The 26,958-nt window shown below is 38.7% G+C and overlaps 1 protein-coding gene across 2 annotated transcripts in view; it reads left to right on the top strand.

Annotated features, from left to right (window-relative positions):
- Positions 1-26,917, top strand: part of LOC131783901 (uncharacterized) — a 28,029-nt gene extending 1,112 nt beyond the window's left edge. Inside the window, exons 2-33 of one of the 2 annotated variants that reach the window (XM_066173819.1) lie at positions 659-715; positions 5,853-5,928; positions 6,159-6,254; positions 6,870-7,244; positions 7,605-7,646; positions 8,118-8,501; positions 9,039-9,497; positions 9,894-10,022; positions 10,237-10,289; positions 10,445-10,616; positions 11,282-11,452; positions 12,231-12,365; positions 13,669-13,881; positions 14,138-14,284; positions 14,503-14,640; positions 15,691-15,792; positions 16,634-16,743; positions 17,251-17,430; positions 18,850-18,921; positions 19,982-20,091; positions 21,073-21,238; positions 21,601-21,663; positions 21,827-21,975; positions 22,788-22,902; positions 23,342-23,492; positions 24,003-24,129; positions 24,437-24,494; positions 24,861-24,949; positions 25,419-25,539; positions 25,619-25,660; positions 25,840-25,942; positions 26,769-26,917. In XM_066173819.1, coding sequence (XP_066029916.1) covers positions 7,001-7,244; positions 7,605-7,646; positions 8,118-8,501; positions 9,039-9,497; positions 9,894-10,022; positions 10,237-10,289; positions 10,445-10,616; positions 11,282-11,452; positions 12,231-12,365; positions 13,669-13,881; positions 14,138-14,284; positions 14,503-14,640; positions 15,691-15,792; positions 16,634-16,743; positions 17,251-17,430; positions 18,850-18,921; positions 19,982-20,091; positions 21,073-21,238; positions 21,601-21,663; positions 21,827-21,975; positions 22,788-22,902; positions 23,342-23,492; positions 24,003-24,129; positions 24,437-24,494; positions 24,861-24,949; positions 25,419-25,539; positions 25,619-25,660; positions 25,840-25,942; positions 26,769-26,845 — 4,122 coding nt within the window. In that variant the 5' untranslated portion in view covers positions 659-715; positions 5,853-5,928; positions 6,159-6,254; positions 6,870-7,000 and the 3' untranslated portion in view covers positions 26,846-26,917. Of the gene's footprint in view, positions 1-658; positions 716-3,910; positions 4,058-5,852; positions 5,929-6,158; positions 6,255-6,869; positions 7,245-7,604; positions 7,647-8,117; positions 8,502-9,038; positions 9,498-9,893; positions 10,023-10,236; positions 10,290-10,444; positions 10,617-11,281; positions 11,453-12,230; positions 12,366-13,668; positions 13,882-14,137; positions 14,285-14,502; positions 14,641-15,690; positions 15,793-16,633; positions 16,744-17,250; positions 17,431-18,849; positions 18,922-19,981; positions 20,092-21,072; positions 21,239-21,600; positions 21,664-21,826; positions 21,976-22,787; positions 22,903-23,341; positions 23,493-24,002; positions 24,130-24,436; positions 24,495-24,860; positions 24,950-25,418; positions 25,540-25,618; positions 25,661-25,839; positions 25,943-26,768 lie in introns of those variants that run through there. The other variant, XM_066173815.1, reaches the window with a different exon arrangement.
- Positions 26,918-26,958: the final 41 nt, after the last annotated feature.

The raw sequence follows: 26,958 nt of genomic DNA, 5'->3' as shown, positions 1-26,958 counted from the left end.
TAATCTTCCTAAATATTTTCTATTAAATTCATTTGGGTACAATCTTGGAATTTCATCAGTAATCAAGAAAGATATATCCGTATATGTAGTTCATAAGTGATTGTGAACGATAAATTCGCTTCGGCACCATAATTTAGTGAAGTTTTGTTGACACATTATCCGATTACAATTCGTGAACTATTACTGTACCCCGCTTGGATATTTTCTTTTGAATGAACTAAGTCATACTCTCCTTTCATCAGTAGTTAAGAACGATAAATCCGTATATGTCACACAAGTGAAGCACATTTTAAATTTTCCATACGATTTTAGGAAACTATACTTAATTGACTCTCGATAAATTGACCTGGCATAACTCGTTGATTATTTTATTATTTTGTGGTGCCAGAAGCCCGGCTTATGACTCTGGAAGTACTGAACTTGATATATTTGATACATAAGGCACCCTTTTACGACCGTATGTAGCACCCGGTTTACAAATGTAGATAATTGATTAAAAAATACCTATTATAGCTGTATTCAGAAACATAGACATGTAGGTAATGTGCTTCTGCTTCTCTTTATAGTAGGAGGTTTCTTTTTATGTACCATATGTCCATTCCTTTAATTTCCTCCTTAACCTGCCTAAAAATAATCAAATTTTATGTTTTAATTCAAGGGTGAGAAGATAAACTGACAGAAGTGTTGCAGAGCTCCTTTTTCAGACTGAATTCAGGTGAGAACATCAGTATACTAGTTAAAGTCATATAGTTCTCCTGAATCTTTAATTTTGTATTCCTGGTTTTTTCCACAAAGCCTATTTCATATCTCTGTGTGCCAGCTAATGATTAAAACCTCAGTGAAAAGATGTGCCACACTTAAGTGGTTTTTTAAATTTCATCTCTAAGTATTTGGCAGTTACTGTTTTTAAATTCATGTGTCATTCCCTTTTCATCCTTCTAAAGAGATATTAAGCATTTCTTTAACTAAAATCTGAATCATGAAGTCAACTTTATTTCAATGAGATTGAAACTTCATTCTATATAAGAACACTTTACTGGAGTATAATGTCATGTTTACTCGCTGTCTTTCTGGTACATATATTACCATATGTGTCTTAACCCTTTAACTCCCAAGATTTCATTAGTAATTCTCCCTACTGTCTGCCATACACTTCGTATGATGTTAGTTTGGAGAATTTGGACTTGGATCAACCAATAATACCCTAATTGGTATTTTTCTTTATTCTCATTACTTGTCTGCTTGATATCATATTGATAGTGTAAGGAGAAATTCTGTTTAGGTCACTGAAGGGACTTAAAGGGTTAAAATGGGGATTTCATTATATTTTAATGATTCAAATATTTTGATGCTTTCAAATGTAACAAAAAAATGTGATGAGAATCTAATGTTATGAAACACTTACAATGGAAAAACCTATTACTGGTAGCTTATGTCTTTAATGTTTAAATTTTCTTTGAAAACGGGGATACAGAAGTTTTCAAAGCTGATAGAAGTAAGCTGTTTGCTATAGTAAGAAGAACTAAGTTCCTCGCTGGCCGCAAACGGGCGTATTGTTGGTATCCAGCCACTTGAAGGAAACTGATCAATAACTGCAGATATGGGAACCGTTATATTATCTAAGTGTATCTTTAACTTCCTCCTGAACACAGCATTCATTTGCCCTTGAAATAAAGCATTCAAGTAGTTACTTTTAACGAAGTCGTTTGCTGTTTCCATGCATGGCTAAAACGGGTGTGTCGCAATAGTCTCGAATGTCAAATCCTAATGTGACGTTCGGGAGTAAGTTGGTGTCATTGCTGATGTGGTCGATTTCAAACGTGATCGCCTCGATGTAACCGAGTCCAAACGCGTAAAACTCGCCGCATTTGTCCTCCAAGTTTTTTATAGTGTTAGGTTACCGGGTCGATTCAAACTGAAGTGCCACCCACAACAACATCAGATGAAGTTGGACCATTTGTTTGCACACAGAGAAATCGTTATAGGATAAATCATTGATCTTAAAGGGCCTTTGATGAAAATTGATTTCCGCTGATAACTGGAGACCTATGTGGAAAACACATGATGATGACGTTGAAAGGTCATTACAGTCTCAACTCAGAATTCAACTATTTTTGCACTCAAAGGGCTTATCTTGAGGAAAGAAAAGTAATTATTTTCCTAGGGTTCTGCTGTCCCATAGGAAAGACCGGAGTGCTGTTGATTTGAAGGCTAACCTATATGTTTTTAAGCTGCTTTCAGCCTTTGTACCTCTTAATTATGGCGGTTCCTTTAGAGATTTTCCTTGATTGCTTTGTGTCCTAGAGAAAAAGACTTCCAAAATTGACGATCGAGGTCTTCAACTTTCATAAATAGAGTCCAATGATTCAAGTTTCCTAAAGCGCAGGTGATACACCCTCTTGAACAAACAGAAGAGAAGAAAACTATTACAGATAATTAGCCGATATTTAATTGAAATTTTAAGATCTTTTTTTCTTAGCCTAGGTCAATCGGCGGCGCATTAAAAGGGGCCAATTTTTTGCGATACTACCCAAAGAAAAAGCCAGTTACAGCCTCTATGGAACGCCTGGCTAGATCATGATCTCATCTCAGCTCTTTGCTTACACCCAGATAAAACTTAGGGAATATCATAATTTAAATATCAAAACAGAAGGGAACAGACCTCTCACATTTTGTTTGAATCACCTTATTTAAGTAGAAGAGGATGGTTTTTAGTACTCGTGTGCTTTTTTATTTAACCGGGTTGATATCGTCTGACACAAGTAGGAATTTGAAACTTATCCAACCACCTTTTTTCCTCGCTAAGCGCAAATCAAACGTCTCGAATGCTTTATTATCACGAGATAGGCTTCGCTTTTATGTTAAAGCATTCGGCTATGGAAATCTCTCCAGTTCTATCTTTTTTGTACCCATTTAAGGGTACATAATTCATGAAGAGATAGTAAAAAATAAGAATGCATACTTTTTGCAAGAGTAGTGTATATTTAGGTAAGGAATATTTCTGTTATCAACGAACCAACACGAATTTGACTGGTGTCTCATTTGAATTCAAGAATCATTGCATGCAAATATGAAATGCAGTTAACTTTTGTAACTTAAATATTAACCTTGCGCATGCTCAGAAAATGGATCTAGTTCCACTGAGTCTCCGTGCTTGAAATCTACCATGGGTTTGGAAAAACATCTGAGATAAATTAAGAAGAAATCCTTAATTAAATATTTTTTTATGTGAAGATAAAAAGGTCTTTCCGCGAGATCTTCTGCAGACAGAAATATCTCATTAAAGAGGAAAGAAGTGTTCGGTAACGTCACAGCACCGTATCGTTTCGTAATTTTTGGTTGCTTCTGTTTGACCCATAATTTTTCCTTATTTTTTTTCTTTATGGGATTCTTAGCTTTTAAAGGTAGTGGAAAACATTGTTTGCTTTATTTTACCTTCTTTTTTAAGGTTATTTTCAAAAGCAAACCGGTCTTTAGATTGTTATAGATCATTACAATCACAACCCAAGAAATTGTTGAAGAAGAAGGCCGAATATATTCAAGTTTCGACGATGTTTGAACGTGACCTCCCAGATACTATATGCTACAACTGAGCAATGAAACCATATTTTTGGGGCTCAAAGGACCTAACTGATTGAAATCCTTCGAGGCCCAAGCAATTTTTCTTGAAATACACTTCACCCGTGAGGAATATTTCGACTTATCTTCTTTTAAAAAGGGAAGTCGCATTTTTTTTAGTATCAGTTTTCAGTGACAAAGTTGAATGTATTTAACTTTCTTATTGATTGAACACGGTGTTTTAAATTGTTACCAAGGCATTTTACACATGTTTTACAAACACGTTCTTTGCCGCATACATTAATCCGTTTTTTTCTTCCTGTAACGAAAATGATTGACATTGCTTTCAAGTTTGAGAATGGTACAGTTCCCTTGAAGTTTTTGTCCTGTACAAAATGGGTAACAACCCAAAAAATAGAGAGCTTTGAACCATGGACTGGGAAGCACTAGCCCAACAGGACCCTTTGGACAAGACATATGCATACACATAGGCAAGAAGGCAAGTAATTTGGATGTAAATGTTTGCAGTAATGTTACCTTATCATAAGAGGCGCAAACTGTGCGATATAATTTGAAGCAATTTATGTTGTTATTAAAGGAAGTGTGATTGTTAATTGTAGTTATTCATCTTATCTTTGGTAAGTTTCACATCCTATTGTGTTCACACGCAACTGGAAATTAAACCAATTGATTTTTTTTTTTATTCCATCTTCACTTTCGCTCGTAATCAAGCTGACCCAAAAGTAATTTATGCATGTTTTGTCTCCAACACTGGAAAACGAAAGGTTTCTCGAACTTTCCTTGGATGATAAGGTGTACAGGTGTCTAAACATTTAAACTGAATATTTTAACATAATTGGTTCGGTAAAGCCCCTAAGCGCTATACCTCCCGTCTAACATTACGCAAGGTGAGCAGCTAAATTCTATGATACGTGCGCTAACCAGTTTGGTACAAATTAGTTATTATAAACGCAAACTCGCAGTGTGTCGATTAATTTCCTTTTTTACTGAACTTTACTTTCTACTCATCTGGAAAGAACGCACGTAGTCGGAAGTTATAAATATTATACTTGCGTCGTTTTCCGCTCGTCTCATTTAGTTAATTCATCTCTTTTATCTTTCCATTTTTTTATTATCATCCAAAATGTAAAACAAGACGAACATAGAAAGCAAAACGGTAATTCTTTTCCAGCTTTTGATTAAAAACTTACTGTCTTGTTTTTCTTCTTTCGCCGAGAGGGATTGAATGCAGAATTCGTTGAAATTTTTATCGCTAATTGTCAACATCTGTTTTTGCTTTAACTAAAGCTTTTTCACTTTGTCGGCAGCAGGTGATTGGGTCATTCACACGTAATAAAAAGTTTTTGTCACTGATCATCTGAGTTGTTATATCTGCGGTTTTTGTCTTCTACCAGTTTACAAATTAAACAAACCTTTAATCTGGATTCGACGAGTGAGAAGATAGAGGATGTATTTGAATAAAAATTGAAAGACGTGTTGACTTGTTGATGTTTGAAATTTTTTTACTGCATCCATACTCAGACAGACAGTAAAGTGATTTGCCCAACACGATTTAAAACAAAAACAATTGACCAGAACAGATAGGAAATGGCGGTAACCTCGAAGGAGGAAATCTTGCAGCTAGAATACCGCTCTTCTAGCATTTTAAGTTTTTTTTTTAATTTTAATTGTTAATTTAAACCGATGCTCTATTGATACCTTTCATAAACAACACAATTAATGTCTTTTTATTCGGCTCCAGGAGCAACAATTTGTAACAACTTGTATCCGACAACAGTTTATCGAACCCTACGTATGGAGCGGAATAAGAAAATTTTACTGTACCCCGGCGTTTGTGCATATTTGTTTGGGGAAATTGCGTTTGAGTTTTAATTGATAGGTTCCTGTAATCGTGCCGAAAATTTTTGCCTCAAGCCGCTAATGTCAATTATATCAATTATATCGAGATCTGAATTTTTAACGAAAATTGATGAACAAAAGTTTTAGAAATCAAAATTTAGCGAATTTTATATTACGAACAAAGTACTGCGAAAGAAAGTCTTGAAACCCTGAAATTTAATCACGTAATCAAGCTTTTTATTCATATCAAGAGACTCTTAAATCAATTTGTGCTTGTTTCGTGACCTATCCTTATATTTATACGTTTAACAGCTCAATTTCTAATTATAAGTAGCAGGCTTTTAATTTAGACATCTATAAATATTTTATTACAATAGTTGATACATAATACGAAGTTTTTCACTCAAGTACAAATAGACCTTTGTTACATGTAGAGGGATAAATGTCGCACTGCACGGAGCAAGCTGGTTGAAAACCCTCAAGAGGAACTCTTGGCCTCAAGTATTGACTGTGAGTTTGAGTTGAGTTTTATGTGTTAACCAAAATTAGCATTGCGTTCCATAACTTCGATGTTGACATCTTTCAGACAACTGTTTAGAAGAGTATTGCATTAACTTTTCGGCACACCTTAGTTAAAGAAGGTACTTGCGCTTTAAAAGGCGGTTTCATAGCTTTAAAAAGATATAGAAAAATTTTCTCTGTGTTTGATAGAAACAATTTTATTTCCTAAAACTACTTAGGATAATGCATACTGGCTAAGATGCTGTACTACTTCGTTGCACTGTTTGCTGTGGCCATACTTTCTTCACGTGAAGGGATTTCCAGTCCTCATCCTGGTAATGTTGTTTCCATTCTTTTTATTGTACCTTAAAGTTGACTCAACATTTTGACAGAGGTAGAAGCCAGCTGCTTTCCACAGAACACGTCAAACGATTTAAACTACTTAGGTTTGCCAAAATTCCTGGAATCGGGGAATATTGTGGTAATGCTAGAACAATATTATCGAAAGCAGGCTGGTATTTCTTCTCAGTAGGGAAAATTCCGCAATTTGCTTGAGGGTGCTGCGCTAGTTAAATAAAAATTCATTTTCTTTGGAACGAAAAACCATGGTTTTAGAGAAACGGTTAGATATAGTTTCGAAATTCTTAAGAAAAAAATTTTTTAAGCAAGTTGGTGATAGAGAACAAAGATGCGTGATCGTTTTTGATCCTACATAGTAGCAGTATGGAAAACAATCGTCAGATATGAATCTAAAATGGTCTGGCATGCCAAAGAGTATCCTTAAGCTCAGTTCAAAAGCATGGAAAGCGGTGCGTTTAGTCGTAGGGGAATCAGAAATGTCTTTTTTCCCTTTGTCATTTCTTGGTTTGGTCACTAACATCCAAACTTTCATGAGACGAGAACCAAAAAGATCGATGTTAAGTTAGTTTTTTTTCTGTTCCGTTCTATAGCAATCGAGTGCACAAACCATACAGTTTTAAACGAGGCAAGCAGATCTAGGTTTTTTACCAACTACATCGTTAGCGGCAGCGATACCTCATTAACGGGCTAGTTTACATTCAATGGCTCAGCCGGTACGCGTATGGCTACAACCTGCGTTCCCGCTGATCACTGCGGTACGTTCGTTCCCGGATGGCTGGCGGGTAACCATCCAAGTGTAGATGAAGGTGTAGTAGTACGATCAGTATGTCTCTCCAAGTCGCGAGTTTGTTGCATGACATCTGTGAGCGTGCTCGTGAGGAACTGCAGCGGCTTCTTTGTTTACAAACTGGACGTGAATTCAAGTTTCAGCTTTACCTTTCGAGTGTGTGGAAGTGGTATCGAAGGTAATGTAATATTCTCTGACATCTTTTTATCAATCGCATTTGTAGAAGAAAATCCTCAGGGATTGTAGTGAGAATACCTCCTCCATCGTCTGCTATCCACCTGAAAATCATAACTACGATATTTCAGGCACTTTGTTTTTGCCTTTTTTATTAAAATAAAAGTTGTTTGCAGTTGTTTGAGAAATAAAATGAGTTCTTTATCGAGAGAAGGAGGAGGCTTCATCCATTTTGCGTCCCACAGGGGTGGAATGGGTGTTAGTTAACTTGACATCCAACGTTTACATCCAAAGGCTTGTTGATACTGACTTTAATTCATAAAATCTGGAAGAAATTTACTCACAGAGTCTTTCTTTATTTCAGGATCATTGCCGCCTAAGCAAGTAGCAATCAAGGATAAGCCAGGTAATTCAAGAAAGTTCAACTTGAACACAGTCACTAGTATTCTATTTTCACAACTGCAGCCTTTTTCCACGCCTCCTCTACAACAAAATTTTGTAAGAAAGATTAGAAACATTCCCAATTTTGACGCCATTGTTACAAACTTTAATGCTTTCATGGATGTCAAGATGAATATGCGATATGAAAAAGAGTTACCCTTTTACAAGAGTTATCTGCGTTAATTTTGTGAAAGCATTGCAATTCTTATCCCATTTACGATAATTGTTTACTTCGTTAAACCAAACAACACGAGGTTCAGTCTTGAAACATAAACGTGTTGGCAAAAATTGTGCCGAAACTTTTTAAGTTTGTTCATTGTAATTAAAAGAATGATAAACTCTACGTTTCAACTAAACAAAAAATATTCATATCGTCGATTTCTATTATTTGTTTCGACCACTTCGTTCGTTTGTTTGTTTATTTAATTGTTATTAGGCGATGAATGCACCAACTACAGCACACTCAACGAGCGTGATAGATCCGCAGACTATTTCAGTTACAACACTTTGAAGTGTGACGCCTACCTACCCAGTGGCTGGTACAGGCTGGCTGGTCGCGCAGGGACTGTTATGCCGACACACTGCGTGCCCAAAATGCATTGTGGTACTCTGTCACCTGGCTGGTTGAATGGCAAACATCCAACTAAATGGGAGGGTGTGGTGGAGCGTATGGTTTGTTTTACAAAGGATAACGATTGTTGTCACTGGTATAGTTTGGTGTTAATGAAGAACTGCAGTGGTTTTATTGTGTACAAATTTGGACACTTTCCTACAGCTGTAGACTCCTGCAGCCTGCGATACTGTGGAGCTGGTGAAACTGGTAAATGACACGTAAACCAGTCATGGACTGGTCATTATTTATTGGCCGTAGAGGGGGAAAAAGTAGGATGAAATTGTTTGCGATCCCCCCTTAAGGCTCTTCAATATTGTTATGGTCCCCCTTTCATTGGAAGTTGATTGGCAAGCAATTTTCTTTAGTCCCCCCCCCTTTATAACATGTGGGGGTCGACTGATGCCCCTTTAATTTCCCCTGAAAATCATGTGTTTCCGCACCCCCAATCCTCCTTATCTCGTCCTCCCAGGTGGTAAATCACGGATTTTTCCTTTAAAAGAAACAACCAAAGAGATAAAACCGCGGAAACCAGATTCCCCATGGCTGAATACTTCCATTAAATATTTAGTTGTTAGAAGACTTTGATCTCGATAAAATGAGGTAGTTTTAGTTTCGAAGCCATTCGTAGCTACAAATGGCATAACCGTGGACAGTAGGCAAAGAAAGGTGACCCGAGACTGCCTACATCGAGAATTTTATGCGTGGTAACCAACTTCGTCGGCTATTTTTCTGAATTTTTGGTAGGTTGCAGAGACAAAGAGGGAAACAGCTATGACGTATGGCAGAGTTGGAACCCAAATCCTTTGTTCAAATGTACATGTGCACCCAATCTTAAAGTCGAATGCAAAAAAACTGAATATGGCTGCTGGGATTCCCATGGAAACGCTTTTGTAGATGGATACGAGTGGCTTAGCAACAACATGACTAAGTGTACCTGTAGCTATGGAAAGATAACCTGTACCAAGCTCTCTCGGCCAGCCTGCACCGATGAGAAAGGCATAGTGCGGGAACATGGTACCCACTGGTTTTCCGGATTCTGTTTCAATTGCTCATGCGGGGATGGTTTGATCAGCTGTGCGAAGTATCGCGTGACTATCAAGTATGGGTTATTCCAAGTTGAGACAATTGGTAGATGTAAACCATGTCATCAACCAAGTAACGATATTTTACCAACAGGGGATGAGACAGTCGCTGCTTGCCAGGGTAGGTTTCAATAATAAATGAAGTGTCGTTATTAAATCACTGCAATGATGAAATATGATTGATTGTTATTTATCACGTAGTTACTCTCGATCTGAATCACAGGTTTATATTGATTGCAAACCCCCCCTACTAACATAAAACAAAATCGTCCCCACCTTAATCATTTGAACGATGTGGAGCTAAATCGCAGAGATGGTAAGAGGCGAACATGCAGTGGTGAGAAATCATCAGTTATCGAATCAAATATTGAAAATGACTACTTTCCGGCCAAGTTGAGCCAAGTGTTTTTTCACACTTACCTCCCCAACGGTTAGAGAGAGCGACTCGTTTTAATCAACCAACGAATGACATTTACAAAATGCAATTTTCCATGTTAAAGGCTTCTTCTCTTTCCAGTCTTCTTTCAGCTCATGGCTTCAAATGAGGTATTTGGTTGTTCCAGTGGCGACTTCGTAAGGATAGAACACGTGTGCAATGGAGTCCCCGAGTGTCCGGACGCTTCTGATGAGGCGCAATGCCAGAATGGTGAGTTAATGAATCCTGCTTTTTCAAGTAACTGAGCTTTCACTAATCTAACCACACCATATACCTGTCCTCCCTTCCTCCCCACTTTCCTCTTTCCTCTCCCCCCCCCCTCCCTCCCCATCGCTCAAACGAAAAAGAAAGGGAAAAAAACCATCGGAGACAAACTTACTTAGAAATAAATACTAATGATTTCTGTTCCACGTTGTTGTTTTAGTTATTTGTCGCGATGAGGAAGGGCAGATTCTAATTCTAAAAGATGTTTGGAATGTAAGTTTTCATACTTATGGCAAACCTTATAAAAATTCCACCCTTAGAATAACTAAAGCAGTACACTAACTTATCATTCGGAAAGCTTAGCGGTTTTTTCTTTGCAATGTCAGCTTGAATAACATTTGAAGAGTTCATTGTTAACATCATTCCAGGTGTCCGACTGTCTCAGCTGCGAGTGTACAAAGGGTCGTCTGAAATGCCAGAGGACACTTCAAGTCATCTTCCCGGGCAAACACCTGGCATACGTACCTTTTACTGAGTCCTGTGAACAACCAGGGTGTAACACTATGGAATTCATTAAAGCCAGGAGAGAATCTTGTGAAGGTACACGTAAGGTTAAAGAGTTAAACTTAATTTAAGCCGAGAGCTACATTAGAGATCACTTTAACCAAATTAGCATACACCATCAGGATTCGCTTAATAGATCTATACTTATCAAAAAAGGCTGCTAAATGTTGACCGGGGCGGAAATTGAAATCACCGCGAATACCATCCACAACTATTTGGAAACCTTAGGAACTGGTCATTATTCATCTGCCAGAGGGAAGAGTGGGAGGTTTTAGTTGGGTAACAATAAAATTTAAAGGACTCCCCTAAAAATTAATGAGGACTGGTCCCAAACATATATTTATTTCAAAACGTGCGGTATCAGCCAGGAAAATTCAAACCGAAAATTAAACAATTTAAGTATAAGTTTATTTAAGGATTAGCATACATTCCCGACCAAGGAGACATCAGTCAAACAGTCTCCGATCATATTTTCAAACAACTGACATTGCTTTACTTTGCTTGATTTTTTTTTTCATTACTTTATTTTGACTCGAGGAAACTGTTTAAAACCGACCATTCTCAATTCTACCCTCTTAAAATTAACAACACAGAGCAATTAAAACTACCGTATTCTACCACTCTTTATAATTTAGCTCAACTCCGTTACCTCTGACATTGTCATTTTTTCATATCCACATAATAAATATTTCTTTACTCAGCAATTGAAACCGTCGAAGGTGGCCACATTTTGTCACGAGGAGACAACTGGGACTACCAAGGGTGTCAATTCCTCTTTGTCGGACATAAGCGGACCACAGGGTGCCCACAAATGTCTTTATCAACCTGTTATATCTACAATGGAGCAGTCTGTTGTGCTGAGAAATGCCCAGGTAAAATATTAAAGATATTGAACTGATATGCATGGCCAATTGCGAATGAGAACAACGGTTCCGTTTGGAAAGAAAACGATGTGAAGCACTTTTCATATTGATAAGGTCATTAATAATAATAAGGAGTCATGATTTACAAGGCATTTGCGTTGTAATTACCTAATTTTTAAATCTAAGCGAATTTAATGGACCATAACAATAACAATAATAATAATAGAACATTCCACAAGGTGGCTCGTCCTCTCCGCTGTTTCCAGGTCGAATTTAGATCAGGAATGCCAGTTTTTGTCGTAGGAGAAAAACCGGAAGACTTGGAGGAAACCATTGGAGCAAGGACGGGAATCGAACCTAAGCCACATTGGTGGGAGGCGGGCGCTCTCACCTCTGCACTATTCCCACTCTCCGCTCTCCCTTCCCTAATCTAAATGAATTAACAACAATGTTATGATCTTTTTGGAACGATTATCTGTCAGTTTTCAAAAACGAAAACCAATAACAATAACCAAAAACAACAGCCAATTGGAATCAAGGTGAACATCAGCATTAGCCAATGAAAATGCAAAGCAATAATTGACAAGATGCTATAAGCGTCGGGTGATTGACACGAGTGATTGACTGTTTTGCATTTGATTTGTACATGCAGCGTGCGAGTTTTTGGACCTATCACATAGTGGTTAGTGTATTGAAGCAAAACGAAAGCAATTACGAATTTGCATTCAGCATTTAATTGAAAAATTGCTCTCAATTTCTCACTGAAGGCGCGTTTTGTAATTCATAGCACTCCCACAACTTGCAAGTCAGGTGCGCTGGGGTATGGAGGTGTGTCCTGGAGGACTTCAGTTGATAGCCAGTGATGATCAGTGTAACATTATCGGCCCGAGTTCCCTGCCAGGAAACGGCTCTTGTAAAACGGGTAAGTTTGATTGATTAGAGCGACTTCTAAGAGGCTTCGATATGGCTGGTCCATCTTGAAAAAGTCTAGTTCTCATTTTCAAGCTGTGTTAATCTTCTCCATTCTCAGCAGATGTTCTTTATCTTAGGTTCTTACTACTTTCTTTGTTGTTCGACTATCTTAGAAAGTGGCAGTTAAATAAAAGTTATTTTACACATAATTTGAGGTTGGTCTTTAAGACGTTTGAGATCAATAAAAATGCCGAGACAAAGGTCATTGACAGATCGTTGAATGCAGATTAAAGAAGGCAAGGTATATCGCCGAACAACTGCCATCGTGACATCCAAATTTACCTTTCACTAGTTTGTATCGAACTGACTTAGGCTGTATCGAAACGACTTCATTTCTACGTGTTTTGAATCGATGTTTTCGATGTGTTGAATCGATCTCTATCAAATCGAATTTTATGGAAATGACCGGACTCCTCACGACATTAATATAACATTACAAACGAACCTAACAGAACGACCTAACTTCCCTAACGGATGAAGACCGATCAATCACGACCAACCTACGCCACTTGAGTCTTCCAGCCGATAACATCACGGCAAAAATGACCAATCAGTTTATACAAACCGGACTAAGAACATTCGACTGACAACAACTATTCACTTAACTCTGAAGATGACTTCCGCTCAGGTTGTCGAAACGTCAGTCACCACTACCGACAATAGTCCTTATCAGGACTAAACTCACCCACACGATCAAACTACACTATTACATCCTTCTCTATTATAACCTAGTCGCATTCGCTTGTCGAGAATGGACGAGTGACATAAAGTTTGTGAGTTCTCTCGGAGCAAATGTCCAAATATTAAACAAAAAACTTTGCAACTTTGTGAAAGAACCAATGTATGGACGTCAGCGGCAGTTAAGAGAGAACAAGTTAATGAGACTGTATCCCTTTGTGGCCCTATTTCAAACGTTATCACTCTCAAGCTATTTTTAGACTTGGGTATCTGGTCTTCCGAGACCAATGTACATTTACTTAGTGTGTTGCTTGACGTCTCAGTGAAGAACGCATAGAAGCCGTGTGGGATCATGGGATGCGCACGTGAGAAAAATTGGCAACATTGGATTTACCACTAGTTTGGATCCGCCTGGATCTCCAAGGGGAGTGTGCCAAAAAAAAAGGCCTTAGGGGAAGTACCGTAAGATTAAAGACCATACGAGGAGGGAGGAGAGAGGGTTCCGTCTCTCAATTCACTCATTTCCCGTCAGAGCAGATTTTTCAGTCCCTATCTGCTGACGATTTGTTTTTCAGATGCCTTGGGTCAGGACGAGGATGTAAATACATATATCAATGGAAGTATCTGGTCTATTGGTGACTGCATCGACTGTTACTGCCACAATGGCGTTATCTCGTGTTCTAGAATGCTGTCAGTTATTACATCTAATGACACAAACACTGATAACTGTAGTCAACCGGATTGTGACCTAGCGGCGTTTTTGAAAGCAACTAGAGGAATCTGTAAAGGTAGGTGATTGTGACGTTAAAGCCGAATACCTGCGTAAAAGTGGGAAACCAGGATTCTTCAAAGGGCTCTCATCCTGTAATTACAAGAGCTGCAATTTTCTTTCTAGCTAATTTCTTTTCTTTTCTACCCAATTTTCTCTGCGAATTATCATATATTTTGTACCTAAAAGCTTGTTTACCACAATTCATCAGAAAATTACCACACTAAATTTAAGTTATCCATTCCCATGTAAATGACTTTTCTGCATTATGTTAGTTTGTATTTGGAGGAACCAAACATATCCGGAAGGCTACCGCTGGACAGAGAATGGAGTTGACTTCTTTTGCAGCTCAGAAAAGCAGAGAGTGAGGCATGGATGCTACTTGAAAGCTGGTCACGTGCAATGTACAGGGGCTTTTACAGGTTTGTTCCATGGGCCACTAACTATCGAGACACCCATCGTGTCATAAGGACTTTAAGGGACATTTTTTTTTTGCCCAGAAAAACATGCTCCTTTAAGCTACTTTTTTAACATTCCCGCTTAGATTTGTGGACGTCGAAAAATAACTATTTTGCTTTGCTTTATACAAAAAACTGTTCCGATTTTTTTTAGGCTGTTTGTGTTTCTACACTTTTTTCAGGAGTACGAAACTTATCACTCATATCTGATGAAAGATTGTACCTCTGTAAGAGTGGAGATGAGATAAGATCACTTAACGACAGATGTGATCAGAAAGCAGACTGCAGGGACGAGTCTGACGAGAGAGACTGCGTTCAGTGTAAGTGTAAATGGCACTGACTGAGACCTGGGAACTAGTCATCATTTTTCGTCTGGGGGGAGGGGTTCGGAGGACAATGGAGGATCGTATGGTTTTCTGGGGAACGGAAGGGAAGATCAGTTGTCGTCAATAGAATATTGCAAATAAAAGAGGGACTTTTGGAAAAATTGACTGCCAATGAACTGCTGATGGAAGGGATCATAAGAGTATTAAAGAGTTTTCTGGGGGATCAGGTAAATTTTGGGGCGACAATACTGAGTCAGAGAGTTTCCGGAGGCTGTCACCGGAATTTGAACCGTATCATCCTGTAACGCGCAAAAAAGTTTTCTTCAAAATTATGAAGACCACTAAATACTAGTTTTGCAAGATAGAAAGGCATAAAAATGAGGAGAATGAAGCGAAAAGAAACGACAAAGGTTGAGGATGGAAAGGATTGACAATAGATTGACAATGACAATAGATTGCTAATAATGAACTTGAAAAACTTTTCTAAGTTTGCTAAAAGCCATATACGCAAATCAGGGGATGTTTCCTATACCCCATAAAAAAGGAAAGGAACTAATCTGAGAATAAATAAAATGGGCCAAGGTCTTGAACCATAAATAACAAGTAAAAGAGTCAAAAAAAGGTAAAAGTGATGTCCGTAACAAGAAACAGACAGTTAGGTCAGATAAAGGGAAGAGCGCGGAAGATCCCCAAACTAGCTTTTGATCGCAATAAACCTTCAACTGATGTCGGGCGCACCTTTTACTTTTAGGGCCTGGTCATTATTGATCACCCTGGTTGAAGGGGGGGGAGATGGTAGTGGTGGATAATTTTTGTTGTGTTACGATAAAGTTGGAAAACCCCCCCGAAATCCTTCAACCCTCCTACTTTCCAGGCGAAAAACAGTGACTGGTGTTTGATCTTCCTCTTATAATGATGATGAATAACATCCTATTATGCACTTTGAAGATGTTGATTACAGAAGGAAAAAAAAGCACTTATGCCTTTTCAAGAATATTTTGTGTGAAAGCTGTTGTAAAAGGAACTTCGAAACAATTATTTCAGATTTCTGTCCATTTTGCACGAAGTTCAATATGTACTGGGAAAGAACTGCGCTGAATGACATTGTTGCAAGGAACTGTTCAGAGGTAGATCCAGAATTAGGAGGTAGGAAAAATGTTTTGATACTCTTCGTCGAAAAATTGTTATTTGTGATAGATACTCGACACAAATTTTATTCCCAAGATCTGATTGTCAATTCTCCCCTTAAGCTTCCACGCGTTTCCTTGTGAATAAGCTTCAAGAATTTGGTGCGAGATGAAGGCAACATATTCTATCTGTTAAGTTTGAGTATTCTCATTACCTGTTCTCTGGGTAGTGTATGTATATTACAGTGAGAAGTTACATCTTAATCACTTCTGGGATTAAAAGGGTTAAAAGGAAACGATATAACTCCTAGAAGTCCAAAGCAGTGCCCAGTTGTACGTAGAAAACAGTTTCCTGCTTAGGTGCACTTCACATGGCATTTTTTTTTCTCCGAGCAAGGAGTATGATCACTTGGGTGAGGAGAGCACGTCCTGAAAAGTCAGTAACATTGACCGAAGCTTCAACAAATTTATCATAAAAAGGAAGTGAATTAACTTTGGCTATCATTTCGGTTATAGAAATTTCAGCCACGCGCCTCGGCGAGTAACAGCAAATTTCTGTTCTTTCCTCCCCAGGAGGATTACGTAACCCAATCAGTTGTTATTTCAAGGTTCAGACTGTGTTCAGTGCTTGTGTTAATTTTTGTACTATATCCTTTCATTGTGTAAACCCGATACAAAGTTGAATTAGATCTGTGGAGCTTACTTCGTCAGGCATTCGCGTAGGCTTACAGCATTTACTGTTGGTTGTACTTTTCATTCAATTAGACTTTGAATCACCATCATTAGAGTGTTAAGATAGAATTAATATTATTGTGCCTCAGCAACGTGCTTTTCATTTATTTATTTTTATTTGGCCACAGGATATTTCACGAGCCGTTGTTCTTCACAAAATGGTCGTATGACAACGTGGAGTTTCAAAGAAAGCTGTTTTTGCGAAAAAAAATCCCTTCGTCAAGAATTCAGGCATGAAGTATGTAGTAGCTTGATTCCGATGTATTCTAATCCTAATATAGGTTAACAGGTTGTATTCTAATCCGCGGTTGTTTGAAACGCGATACATGACTCAATTGGAATAGCAAATAAATAAATCAAGCTTTTAATTTATTTCCAATTTTTTTTTGTTTTTGTAAGGGGGGGACGGTAAGTTTCTAAAGAAACTTTGGTGTTGCGTCAATGAGGAATATAACAACTAAGATAATTTGGTATTGTCAGTTGAGTTGCGTATGTAAATTGGCCATCGTATAGGGTTTGTAGAATTCGTCGTTTACTCTGACAAAGAGCTAACGCGCGAAACATCAGATTTAGAACTCTTTACAGTGGCCATGAACCAAATGCCGTAATTAAAATAGTTGGTTTGATTCACGCTCGTACAAACGAAGAAGTTAAGATGATCGTCATCATGTTTGTCTTAAAGTTCATCGGGTAAACAACTAAGTTTGCAGGAACTAATATAAGGCTTCTCTCTATTCATTTTCAGCTATCCATAGTGAATCTAACAAACATTTTGGAACTAACAAGAGGATTTGTGAACAAGGCCACTAACTTTACAAACAAAGAACTGTTCTTTAATTATCTGAGCCTTTGGTTTAAAAGTGGAGCTCTCCTACTAAATCCAGTCAACCGCTCCAACGATATGGTGGCGCTCAATTTCTCACAGGTACGAATTTCAGCCTTACTCATAACCATTACAATTTGCTCAAACGTGATTGGTGCATCAGCTGCTTTATATTTCACTAATCACTCTGTACAGTTGTAATTGGACAGTTGGTTGTTATCGGATACCTGTAATCGGAAATTTGAACTAGCCAACCATGCTAAGTCCACTCAGCTAAATCCACCAATCACAGAATTGATCACAATAACTATAGTAACAACCACTTACCCTTAAAAGAAAACTGGGAAATTTCCAAATTTTTTGCGTTAGACATTGTCCCTATTGGAGATGTTTGTCCTAAATGTTTTTTTTTCCGAAATTGTAATGGTTATGATTAATTAATTGGTAACAGGACTTCGTGTCGTCCAATTCTGTCTGCAATCATACTCGTGATTGACAAATCGGATTCTCGCCTCGCGCTCGTCCGATTTTGTTAATCACTCGTACGATTACAGACCGAATTGGACTCCGCTCGGTCCTATTACATTATTTATTACCAAATGACAGACTTTACATTCTTTGTCAGTTTAAAATTACATACGCGCCTACTTTTTTAACGAAGAACATAGGAATTTTTTTAAAAAGTTATGGGTATCTTTTTTTAATAAATCAGATAAAGGCCTTTCTTAGAGGCTTGATTTATCTACACTAGTTATCAAAGAATTAAAGAAACTCTCTTGGACCAGTCGCGTTTAATCACCTTGGGGTGAGGGGTCGAAGGATCTTACATTGGGAGATTACATTATTTTCAGGGGAAACGGAGGGGGGAATTAGTCGTCGCCAACAGTGTCTGCAAGGGGGGGGGACCATTGAAGAAATGTAAGTGTTTACATCGGGCTATGTAAACACGGAAACCATTTTACATTTCTTTTATAAAATAACTAATGAAAGAGCCTCTTCTTGCAACGAAGGAAAGCGACGTGCTTGTTGTTGTTGTTCTTTTGGCTTTTCGGCCGTTTCTTGAATACTGGGAAAATTAAACTCCAAAGAAAAATTAGGAAAATCTTCTTCTTCCATTACTGTACTCAAAACAAACTTAAAGAAACTGAGTTACTGCTAAATAAATAGCAGGGAGAACTCCGCGAGAAGATTCAGTATGAAAACTGTGTTTACATACGCTCATGTAAAATGGTTTTATGGCCAATCAGAGCGCACGTACTATTTGAATTATTTTTATAAAAAAGATTGACTGCCAATGAGAGAGGGGGGATCATTAGCAATACTAAAGAGCCTGGGAATCATAATGTGACACAAAATCCTGACCCCCACCCTAGTGATAAATAATGACTGCTCCCTTACTGAATTTCGAAATGCAGATGCAGAGGGTAGCCTTTTTTAATGATTGTTTAGGGGTTCATTTTCTTATTGACCTCTTATAGGATTGCGAATTATGAGCTTTTCATGTATGTTCTTTCTCTCAAGGCCATGTTCCAAACAACTCAGACCGAAAACGTTTTCAAGCCTCAGTCAGACTCCTTTTGTCCCAAAAAAGTGGTAAGTATGCGTGAAACATACTGTAAGATAAGAAAACGCAAAGCTAAAACAAGAAAGTAAATAAACACGCAACATAATAAAACAGTATTTGATAAGACTTCTGATTTGAAAGTAATATTCCATCTAAAAGACTAGTTTATAATTCTTGAAACAAAATTAACCAACTTTATTATATCTCCGAGACTTAGACTAAGTTAGTACGTGCGCTATTATTGGGTAATTTAAAGGGCCGTGTTTCACTGTACAGCCCTCTCAAATCAAAGTTTGTTTAAATTGAAATCTTTCACCTCTACTTCACCCCAGAGATATTATAGATATCTTGGCTAACCTCGTTTTCTCGGTCTGCACTGCAAGTTACGGAACCTCGTTCTTCCGCTCGGATTTATAAATAGGAGCGGGAAAAGACTCGGTCTGTAACTTATACTATCGACCTCGAACTCGGTTAGGATGAGGTAAGTGTGGTACACACCTTTAAAGGAGCTACGCCACATCAAGGTTTTCTTTTAGGGGGTGTTAATTTTTTACTGACGTAGATGAGCATTAAAGCTAGATGGCTTTAACCAATTCGAAAACGATCAAGGATAAGGATTGTTGAGAAAAACTAAATTAATCGCAAAAGACGAAAATCCACAAATGATGACAAATGTGATAATGATGATGATGATAATGATCAAATAAATCCGTGTGGCATACCGGACCATTCGTCATCGCTGCCTTAGTTCAGATGTTTACGTGGTCCAGTTTGTCCACTGTTTCCAGGTCGAATTTTGAATTTGAATGTTGGTATTGAGGAGCGAAGAAATCTGGGGGACATGGAGAAAACCCTTGGAACAAGGCCGTGAACCGACCATGATTAACTCAACGCCAGGCCCGGGAATCGAACCCTGGACACGGTGGTGGGCGGCGAGCACTCTCACCACTGCGCCACTCCCCAGTTCTTCAAACTCGATTTGAGAAATTTCAAACTATATAAAAAAAAACTTTGCCATAAATTTGAGTTTCTATGGATGTCGAACTTTTTTTAGTCACTAAATTGTTACCGTCTTTGTTGTTTTCGCAGACGTACTGGCAGCGCTGGTCATTAATGCAAGATATCAAGGAATTTAATTGCAGGGCCTCAAATCTGACGCATACCTTCCGGTTTTGTTTCACTCCGATACCGATGGAATAGTAAGTCAAGTAAAGACCAATTACTTTAAACTAAAGTGAAAATACGTAGTGCAATAATACTGACAAGTGAACGGCAATTGCTAGAGAGATGCATAAAAATAAGCCAGAAAATTTTAAGACTTCTTCACCAGAATTTTTTTTTTCATCATCGTAGCTCATTTACAACGATTATGTTATTAATGCTTGTTATTACCTGCATGAAAACTATTGATTCGAGGGTTTCATACAAATCGAGATTAAGTTGAAATAGTGAGTGAAATTCGTAGACTTAAAGAATAGACATTGATCGACTTCAAGTGTCTTTTTGGTTGAATTCCGCTGAGCAGCTCATCCCAATTCCCATTTTTTTCCCTCACGTAGTAAGTGATGTAACGCACTGTATTTAAGGCAACACAGCAGTCAAACATCGCCCATGCTCGAGAAGATCAATTCCGGCCGACCGCACGCGAATTTCCCGTGGAAAATTTCGAAGAAAAACATTAGAAACAAAAGATGCCTTCAAAAAGAAGCGAAAGAGAATGGAACCTTTCATAGAAATCTTTAAAAGGAAACAAAATTAGGGAAAATAAAAACTCGAGATCACAAACTTATTCAAGTACGGATATCCTGTTGATTTACCATTCTGTTGTGACAGAGCAATTAGCAATCGCGCGTCATCCGCAATTTAACTATTCCTTCTTACTTTGCCTTGATTGGTTTCGGAAACCCGGGCCAAACTCTTAACCAATCAGAATCACCATTAAAACCAGTCGTAACAAATCACTCGCGTTTTCCCGCGCTCCAGACAGCTTGAAGTCTCATTGGCTTCCTGCAATATTTTCCTCAACCCTTTTTGGCTACTGGTATCTAGTTTTTGTTTTACGATACCCATGGGAATGCTCTCGCGGTTTTGAGAACATTAATTGTAAAGAATGGACTCATTCCTTATTCATTGATGTTTTCCATGGAATTTATTCCCGTATACTTCTGTATATCCTATAGCGTATTTCCTCTTCCATTTATCGGAGGCAACTTAAGCCCAGAATCTCCTATAACTATCCATTGGCTGCGATCGGTTCTAAAACTGAGGATTGATCCAAATCAGCTGTCCTTAGGAAGTGATACTGTCAGCTCCCTTTCACTTCCTCCGGGAAACATCACTAGCGAGGTGAGTAATGCACCAAAGAAAAAAGGCCGCCGCAAATTCTAATGTACGAGGAAAACTGATAATGTCTGAAATTCCTTTTGAGGGAAATGACCTCAAATTTCAGTCAGGATATTTGTGTTAATTCTCTCAATCCTAAGAGTATCGACTTAAAAGAAAGTTTTTAATTCAATATCCACCTATCTCTAATAATAATATAGGTACTCATGGGTTATCATTTAATTTCATACTGAATTCTAAACCCAATCGAACTCACTCATACTTTTCTCAAAATGACCTTTATTGAGAGCACATCTACCTTATCAAGCGAAATTTAAGGAGGAAAGCTTTGACTCAAAGAGCACGTCCTGTTCTTCTCTCACTAGATGAATTTCAGTCGCGTACTTGTTCCTCTTCAACGTTTCAACTGTGCTTGGATTGAATATGACGTAAGTCAAATAACTTTTATTATAAACGGTAAAGAGTTAGATCGTTGGTGCTGAGGGGGGGGGGGGGGTCGGATATGCCTTTCATTCTTTTATGCAGTAAATTAGTGGCCAGTTGCCAATGTTGCGGAAACTTTGGTTAAATCATTCAAACTTATTTTCTCAGGTGAATGGAACGTTAAAAATCACAGCCAGGGAAGTTAGAGATGAGGAAAAAGAGAGGAAAGCTATGGCTAAAATTCACCTGGATCTTATTCTCAGCGGCATTTCTACAGTGGTTGTCGTAATTTGCTTAATACTGCTTTCCTGCCTAAGGTACTCAGTCAGTTTGATACTCAGAAGTGTGACTAATGTGCCCATCAATTCGACGTTTCAGCATCCCCAGGGCACCTTACTGGCATTTGAATGTCGTCTGTAACCGGGGGAGGGGGAATCGAACCTTGTATGGGATGGGGTGGGGCATTTGAACTGCAAGTGTCAATTCTTATAAACGTAATAAACGTGGTTTAAAGGAGGTGTTTAAAAGTAAAGAGTCTGCTTTCGTGAGCTTTTTCGAGCGCAAGTTTGGCCTGTGGGGAGGGGGATTTGAACACGCTTATCTTCTAAAGTTCAAACGCCAGGGGGGATATTGAAGCTTCGAATTGATCAACGCATAACACAGTAGTCGGACTGCCTGACTGACGACTTACCGGTTGACTGCCTAACCGGCTGAATGACTCGGCTAGCTTACTGACTGACTGTCTGACTAACTTACTTACTGATTGACTGACAGACAGACAGACTGATTGTTATCTGATTTGCTGACGATGCACTGACGAACTGACTGACTGGCTGGCTGGCCGTCTGACTGATTAACCGACTGTCGGACCGACCGACTGACTGACTGAACAACTGACCGACTGACTAACTTGCCAACTAAAAGAGTGACTTGCTCGCTTGCTGCCGTACGTTCAAATGGATTGACTTCCGACTGATAGACCAGTAGTTAACAGTTATATATATGTCTGACCAGCCGAACTTTGAAATGTACATACCCTTTGGTCTGCAACTGATTTAATAACACAAACATTAATTGACGATGAAGTACCGACTATATAGCTAACGGAGTGACCTCTTTTCTAACACAGGATAAGAAACTCTGAGAGAATATTTGTTCATAAAAACCTTTTAATATCCATATGCCTGGTTTACATCGTGATGATCTTAGACTCGTGGATTTTTACAAACAGGAAGCAGACACCGGTGAGTTTTACTGATCCTGATTCTTATGAAAAAATCCCGGTATAAGTAATGTACGCAATGGCTCGAGCAGGGTCGGGAAAAGCTGCGCAGCCCAGCGTATGTCCCCGCGAGATGTGAGGAAGAAAAAATATGTAAGAAGTGAGGAAGAACGAGAAAGAAGGCGGTCCCATTATGAAATGCGTATTGACAGGCAATGTCGGGTCGGACCGTGTGGACCAAACGCAGCGAAGTCCGTGAGTTGTCACCACGAGCCAAATGTTTTCCGTCCGGCCCTCCCGCTCAGATAATAAGAACACATCGTTTCCTTGATAGGTTTTAGCAAATCTTGTAGAAGCCTATACTCCTAGTTTAAATTGGATCTTTTTTCAGCTTGAAAAACCCAGATTAATATGGCAACTAGACATTTCTTTCTTTTTTTTTTTTCTTTGTGATATTGTAGAAATTATGTTCAGCTATAGCTGTCCTCCAACATATAACACACACCGCTATTTTCACGTGGATGTTGGTTGAAGGAATTCATCTTTACATCAAGCTGGTGAAAGTTTTTTCAGTCCACAAGCTCTATATCACATACGTTGTCATCGGGTGGGGTAAGGCTCTGTTTACAGCTTTTATCATCTCTCTCATTTGGTACATGCACTATGATCGGTCAGCCTAGCGGACCTTAGCGGCCCATTAATTACTGTACCGCCCTCTAAACTTAAATTATTGTTTGAATTTAAATCTTCTCCCTCTTTTTAAACCCAGAGTTTTAATAACTATCTTACTAACCTCGTTTTCTCGGTCTGTGCCGTAAGTGATGGAACCTGTTTTATTTTTTCGCTCCAATCTATAGCCCGTAATTTTAGCGCTTGGGCCAAAAGTCCGAGCGGAAAAAACTCGGTTCGTAACTTACAGTAAAGACCGCGAGAACGAGGCTACTGAGAGTAATGTAACTGAGATGCTATACCTCAGTCTTACCTTATATAATGTAATGTGTGGTGTTATCCTGGCTCTTCTCTTTTTATGGTGTTTGACGCGACGTTTACAATCAGATTAACCCATAACCAGGGGTACTTTGATCTGGGATTTCACAGTATACCAACCTCCTTTGACCACAGGTTTACCAGTTGTTATTGTGGGTCTAATAGCAGCCATCAGACCTGTGACATATGATATGAGTAAGACATACTACAAGGACGTCATGTGTGGATCACTGAAACTTTCAGCGGAGATTATACGTGACAGGTTGGTATAACTCTCCAACTTCCACGATTAGGACCATTAACTCTTTCTTTTAACTGCCACACTTTTTCTTTTAAGAGGCCCATGTGTTTGATTTATAATGTTTTGAATGTCTGTTTCTTTAATTTTTTCGGATCGTAAAGGTTTGGTTCACAAACTTTTCTATATCGATTTTTCTATTATCGTATTTTCTATTTTTTTCCTTTTCATTTGCAACAAAGCGGAAAGTTCCAAATGAATAAGTAAAATGCATTGATCAGCTTTCCTTTTTCCTTACTTAGTCATGTTGGAATATTGTAATCTTTTCAAGGTGCTGGCTTAATGACGGTGAATGGCTGCATAAAGGACCAATCTTGGCAATTCTCGTGGTAGGCTCAACTTTCTTTCCCAAATCAATTTTGAAGTAATTGTTTATGTGTTTTTTGAAAAGTCCAGCTTTTTTCTTAGACTATTGATTACTTACCGCCGGGGTGTGAGGGGGGGGAGGGGGTGGGGGTGAAGAATAAATAATGACCATGAACACCTCTGTGTCTGTTTCTTTTGAGTTCTCGTTTAACTCTTTTGATACTTTCCTTTGTTCTGCTGCGCCGTTTCGACTAAGGTGGCTGGGTTTTGTTCTTGTGACTTTCAATCAAGCGCTCCAACTTACTGTACTTCAAACGACCAAGCAGACACATTACATGAATATCAGAATGTTTTTTAAGGTCAAACATTTTTCAATTTTTCATGTCCAGTTCAATCTGGTGATATTTGTAATTCTGCTGAGAGTTATCTTCACCAAGATATCGGATAAATATCAGACTGATAATGTAGAGAAGACCAGGTAAGTTTCTTCTTTTGTTTTCTCATACCTGTTTCCTTTCTTTTATATATATATATATATTTGCTTATGATCTAGTAAAAGGGTCAGATTTGTGTTGTATGTGTGATTTTTTTTAATTAACAAGCTCTTTTAACTAGATGCTATTCACTAAGATATTCGCGAAGGGCTAATAGAAAGTGGCAAATATGTTTTCTCCCACGTGCGCACAGAATAGGAAATGCTGTTTAGAAGTATTTGAAATTGAGCTATGCTCTTCTACGTTCTGTCGCCAGAGAAACTGAGATAAACTTCAGTGGTGGTTCCGTGGCTCTTTGAACGTTTGGCAGTCAATGTCCCCCCCTTTATACTCTGTTGGCGACAACTGAGCATCCTTCCGTTCCCGCTGACAACCATGTCATACCCCCCAAAAACATCCTCTATCCCTCTCCCCCCAGTGATCGATCCCTTAAAGGTTCCTTTCATCTTACAGAAAAGGATTGAGGAGCATCGCAGCTCTACTGCCCCTGTTGGGTGTCACGTGGCTGCTGGGGTTCTTTATCCACTGGAGTGAAGTCCTTGCGTATTTGTTCATCATACTCAACTCGACCCAGGTACTCACCGTTCTATGTGCTCTACAGTTACTGCCATCGATCAAGTTTACCTCACTCGTGTTTCCTTTGATTCTTTTAGGGTTTGGTGTTTTGTATCTTCCATGGCTTCTTGGATGACCAGGTATTTTCCAACTTAACTCGTACAGCTTTGGTGTAAGTTTGATGCAGAATATCGTATTCCTTGTGGTGGCCCTCTGAATTGATGGCTTATGCGGTAAAACCTCCACACTCAGAACTTTAGGTAGAATCGCTGATTTTCTATACTTGTTTGTTGCAGTGTTTCTTTATTTGTTACAATAGGTGAGAGAGAATTTGCTCAGATTCATTAGAAGGACACGATTAGGAATTTTGACCCAAATTTGCAGATCTATTGTATCAACAACTACTCAGTTGTCACCTGCAGGTATTAGTTCTTATTAGTTCATTCTTGCTTTACGCTGTCTTGTACCGTGCAGAAGCGTTTGTTGCCATATACGTTTAGTTCGGGGAATGCGCGTCCTCACGAGACTGATATATCTAGCAGTGAAGTGCTAGACAAATTTTCTAAGGGTGGGATTTTTCGCTGTGCCCATCTAATCATTCTCTCTTTTCTTTTCGCTTTTTTGTCTATCCTTTCTCTCTCCTTTTTTCTTCCTTTCCTTTTCCCTCTTTCCCCTCTCTCCTCCTCTCTGGCTGCCGTTTTTTTATCTCATTCGGATCCACCCTATTCCAGACTTTTTTTACACTTACATAGGGACCGGTCATTATTTATCGTCTGGGGGATTGGGGCGCTGGAGAATTTTGTTTGTGTCACGTTAAAACTTACCTGATCCTACATAGGTCTCTGTAATATTCCTAGGAGACCCAACCACTCCCCCCTCCCACCCCCCGTCCTCATTGGCAATTAATTGGCAGTCAATTTTCTATAGCCCCCTTTATACTCTGCGGTTGACGACCGATATCCCCCTCCGTACCCCCTGAAAACCATGTTATCTCTTCAAATTCTCCTCCCACCCCACCCCCAAGCGGTGAATGATGACTGACCTTATACCTACCACATACTATAATTATTTATAGACTTGGGATCTTTCCTCTTTTCCGATTACTAAATTGTAAAGAATTTCCATTAACAAGTGTTCCCTATACAAATGTATGTGGAATTTGGGCCTGGGTGCCGGTGGAGAAATTACGAATATCAGATCTTTCGGCAATCATTTTATCAGTTCTTCTTTTCTATGTTCAACTTTCAGGTTCGATAAATGACCAAGCGAACATGGGTCTACGCCCAGGGATTGCTGAAATGAAGCATTTAGATACTAAACTTTAATGGTGTCTCTTGATGGAAAAAAAAAAGCTCCTTCTAGCTTTGTAACAGCTAATTCAGTTTTTTAACCTATTTGACGCCTTGATATGAAGCTACTGGCTGCAGTGAACAAAGAC

This window comes from Pocillopora verrucosa, chromosome 1 (assembly GCF_036669915.1).
Source record: "Pocillopora verrucosa isolate sample1 chromosome 1, ASM3666991v2, whole genome shotgun sequence".
Classification (NCBI taxonomy): Eukaryota; Metazoa; Cnidaria; class Anthozoa; order Scleractinia; family Pocilloporidae; genus Pocillopora; species Pocillopora verrucosa.
Note: the sequence above shows the minus strand (reverse complement) of the source record. Positions and strands in the feature narration are given on the sequence as shown.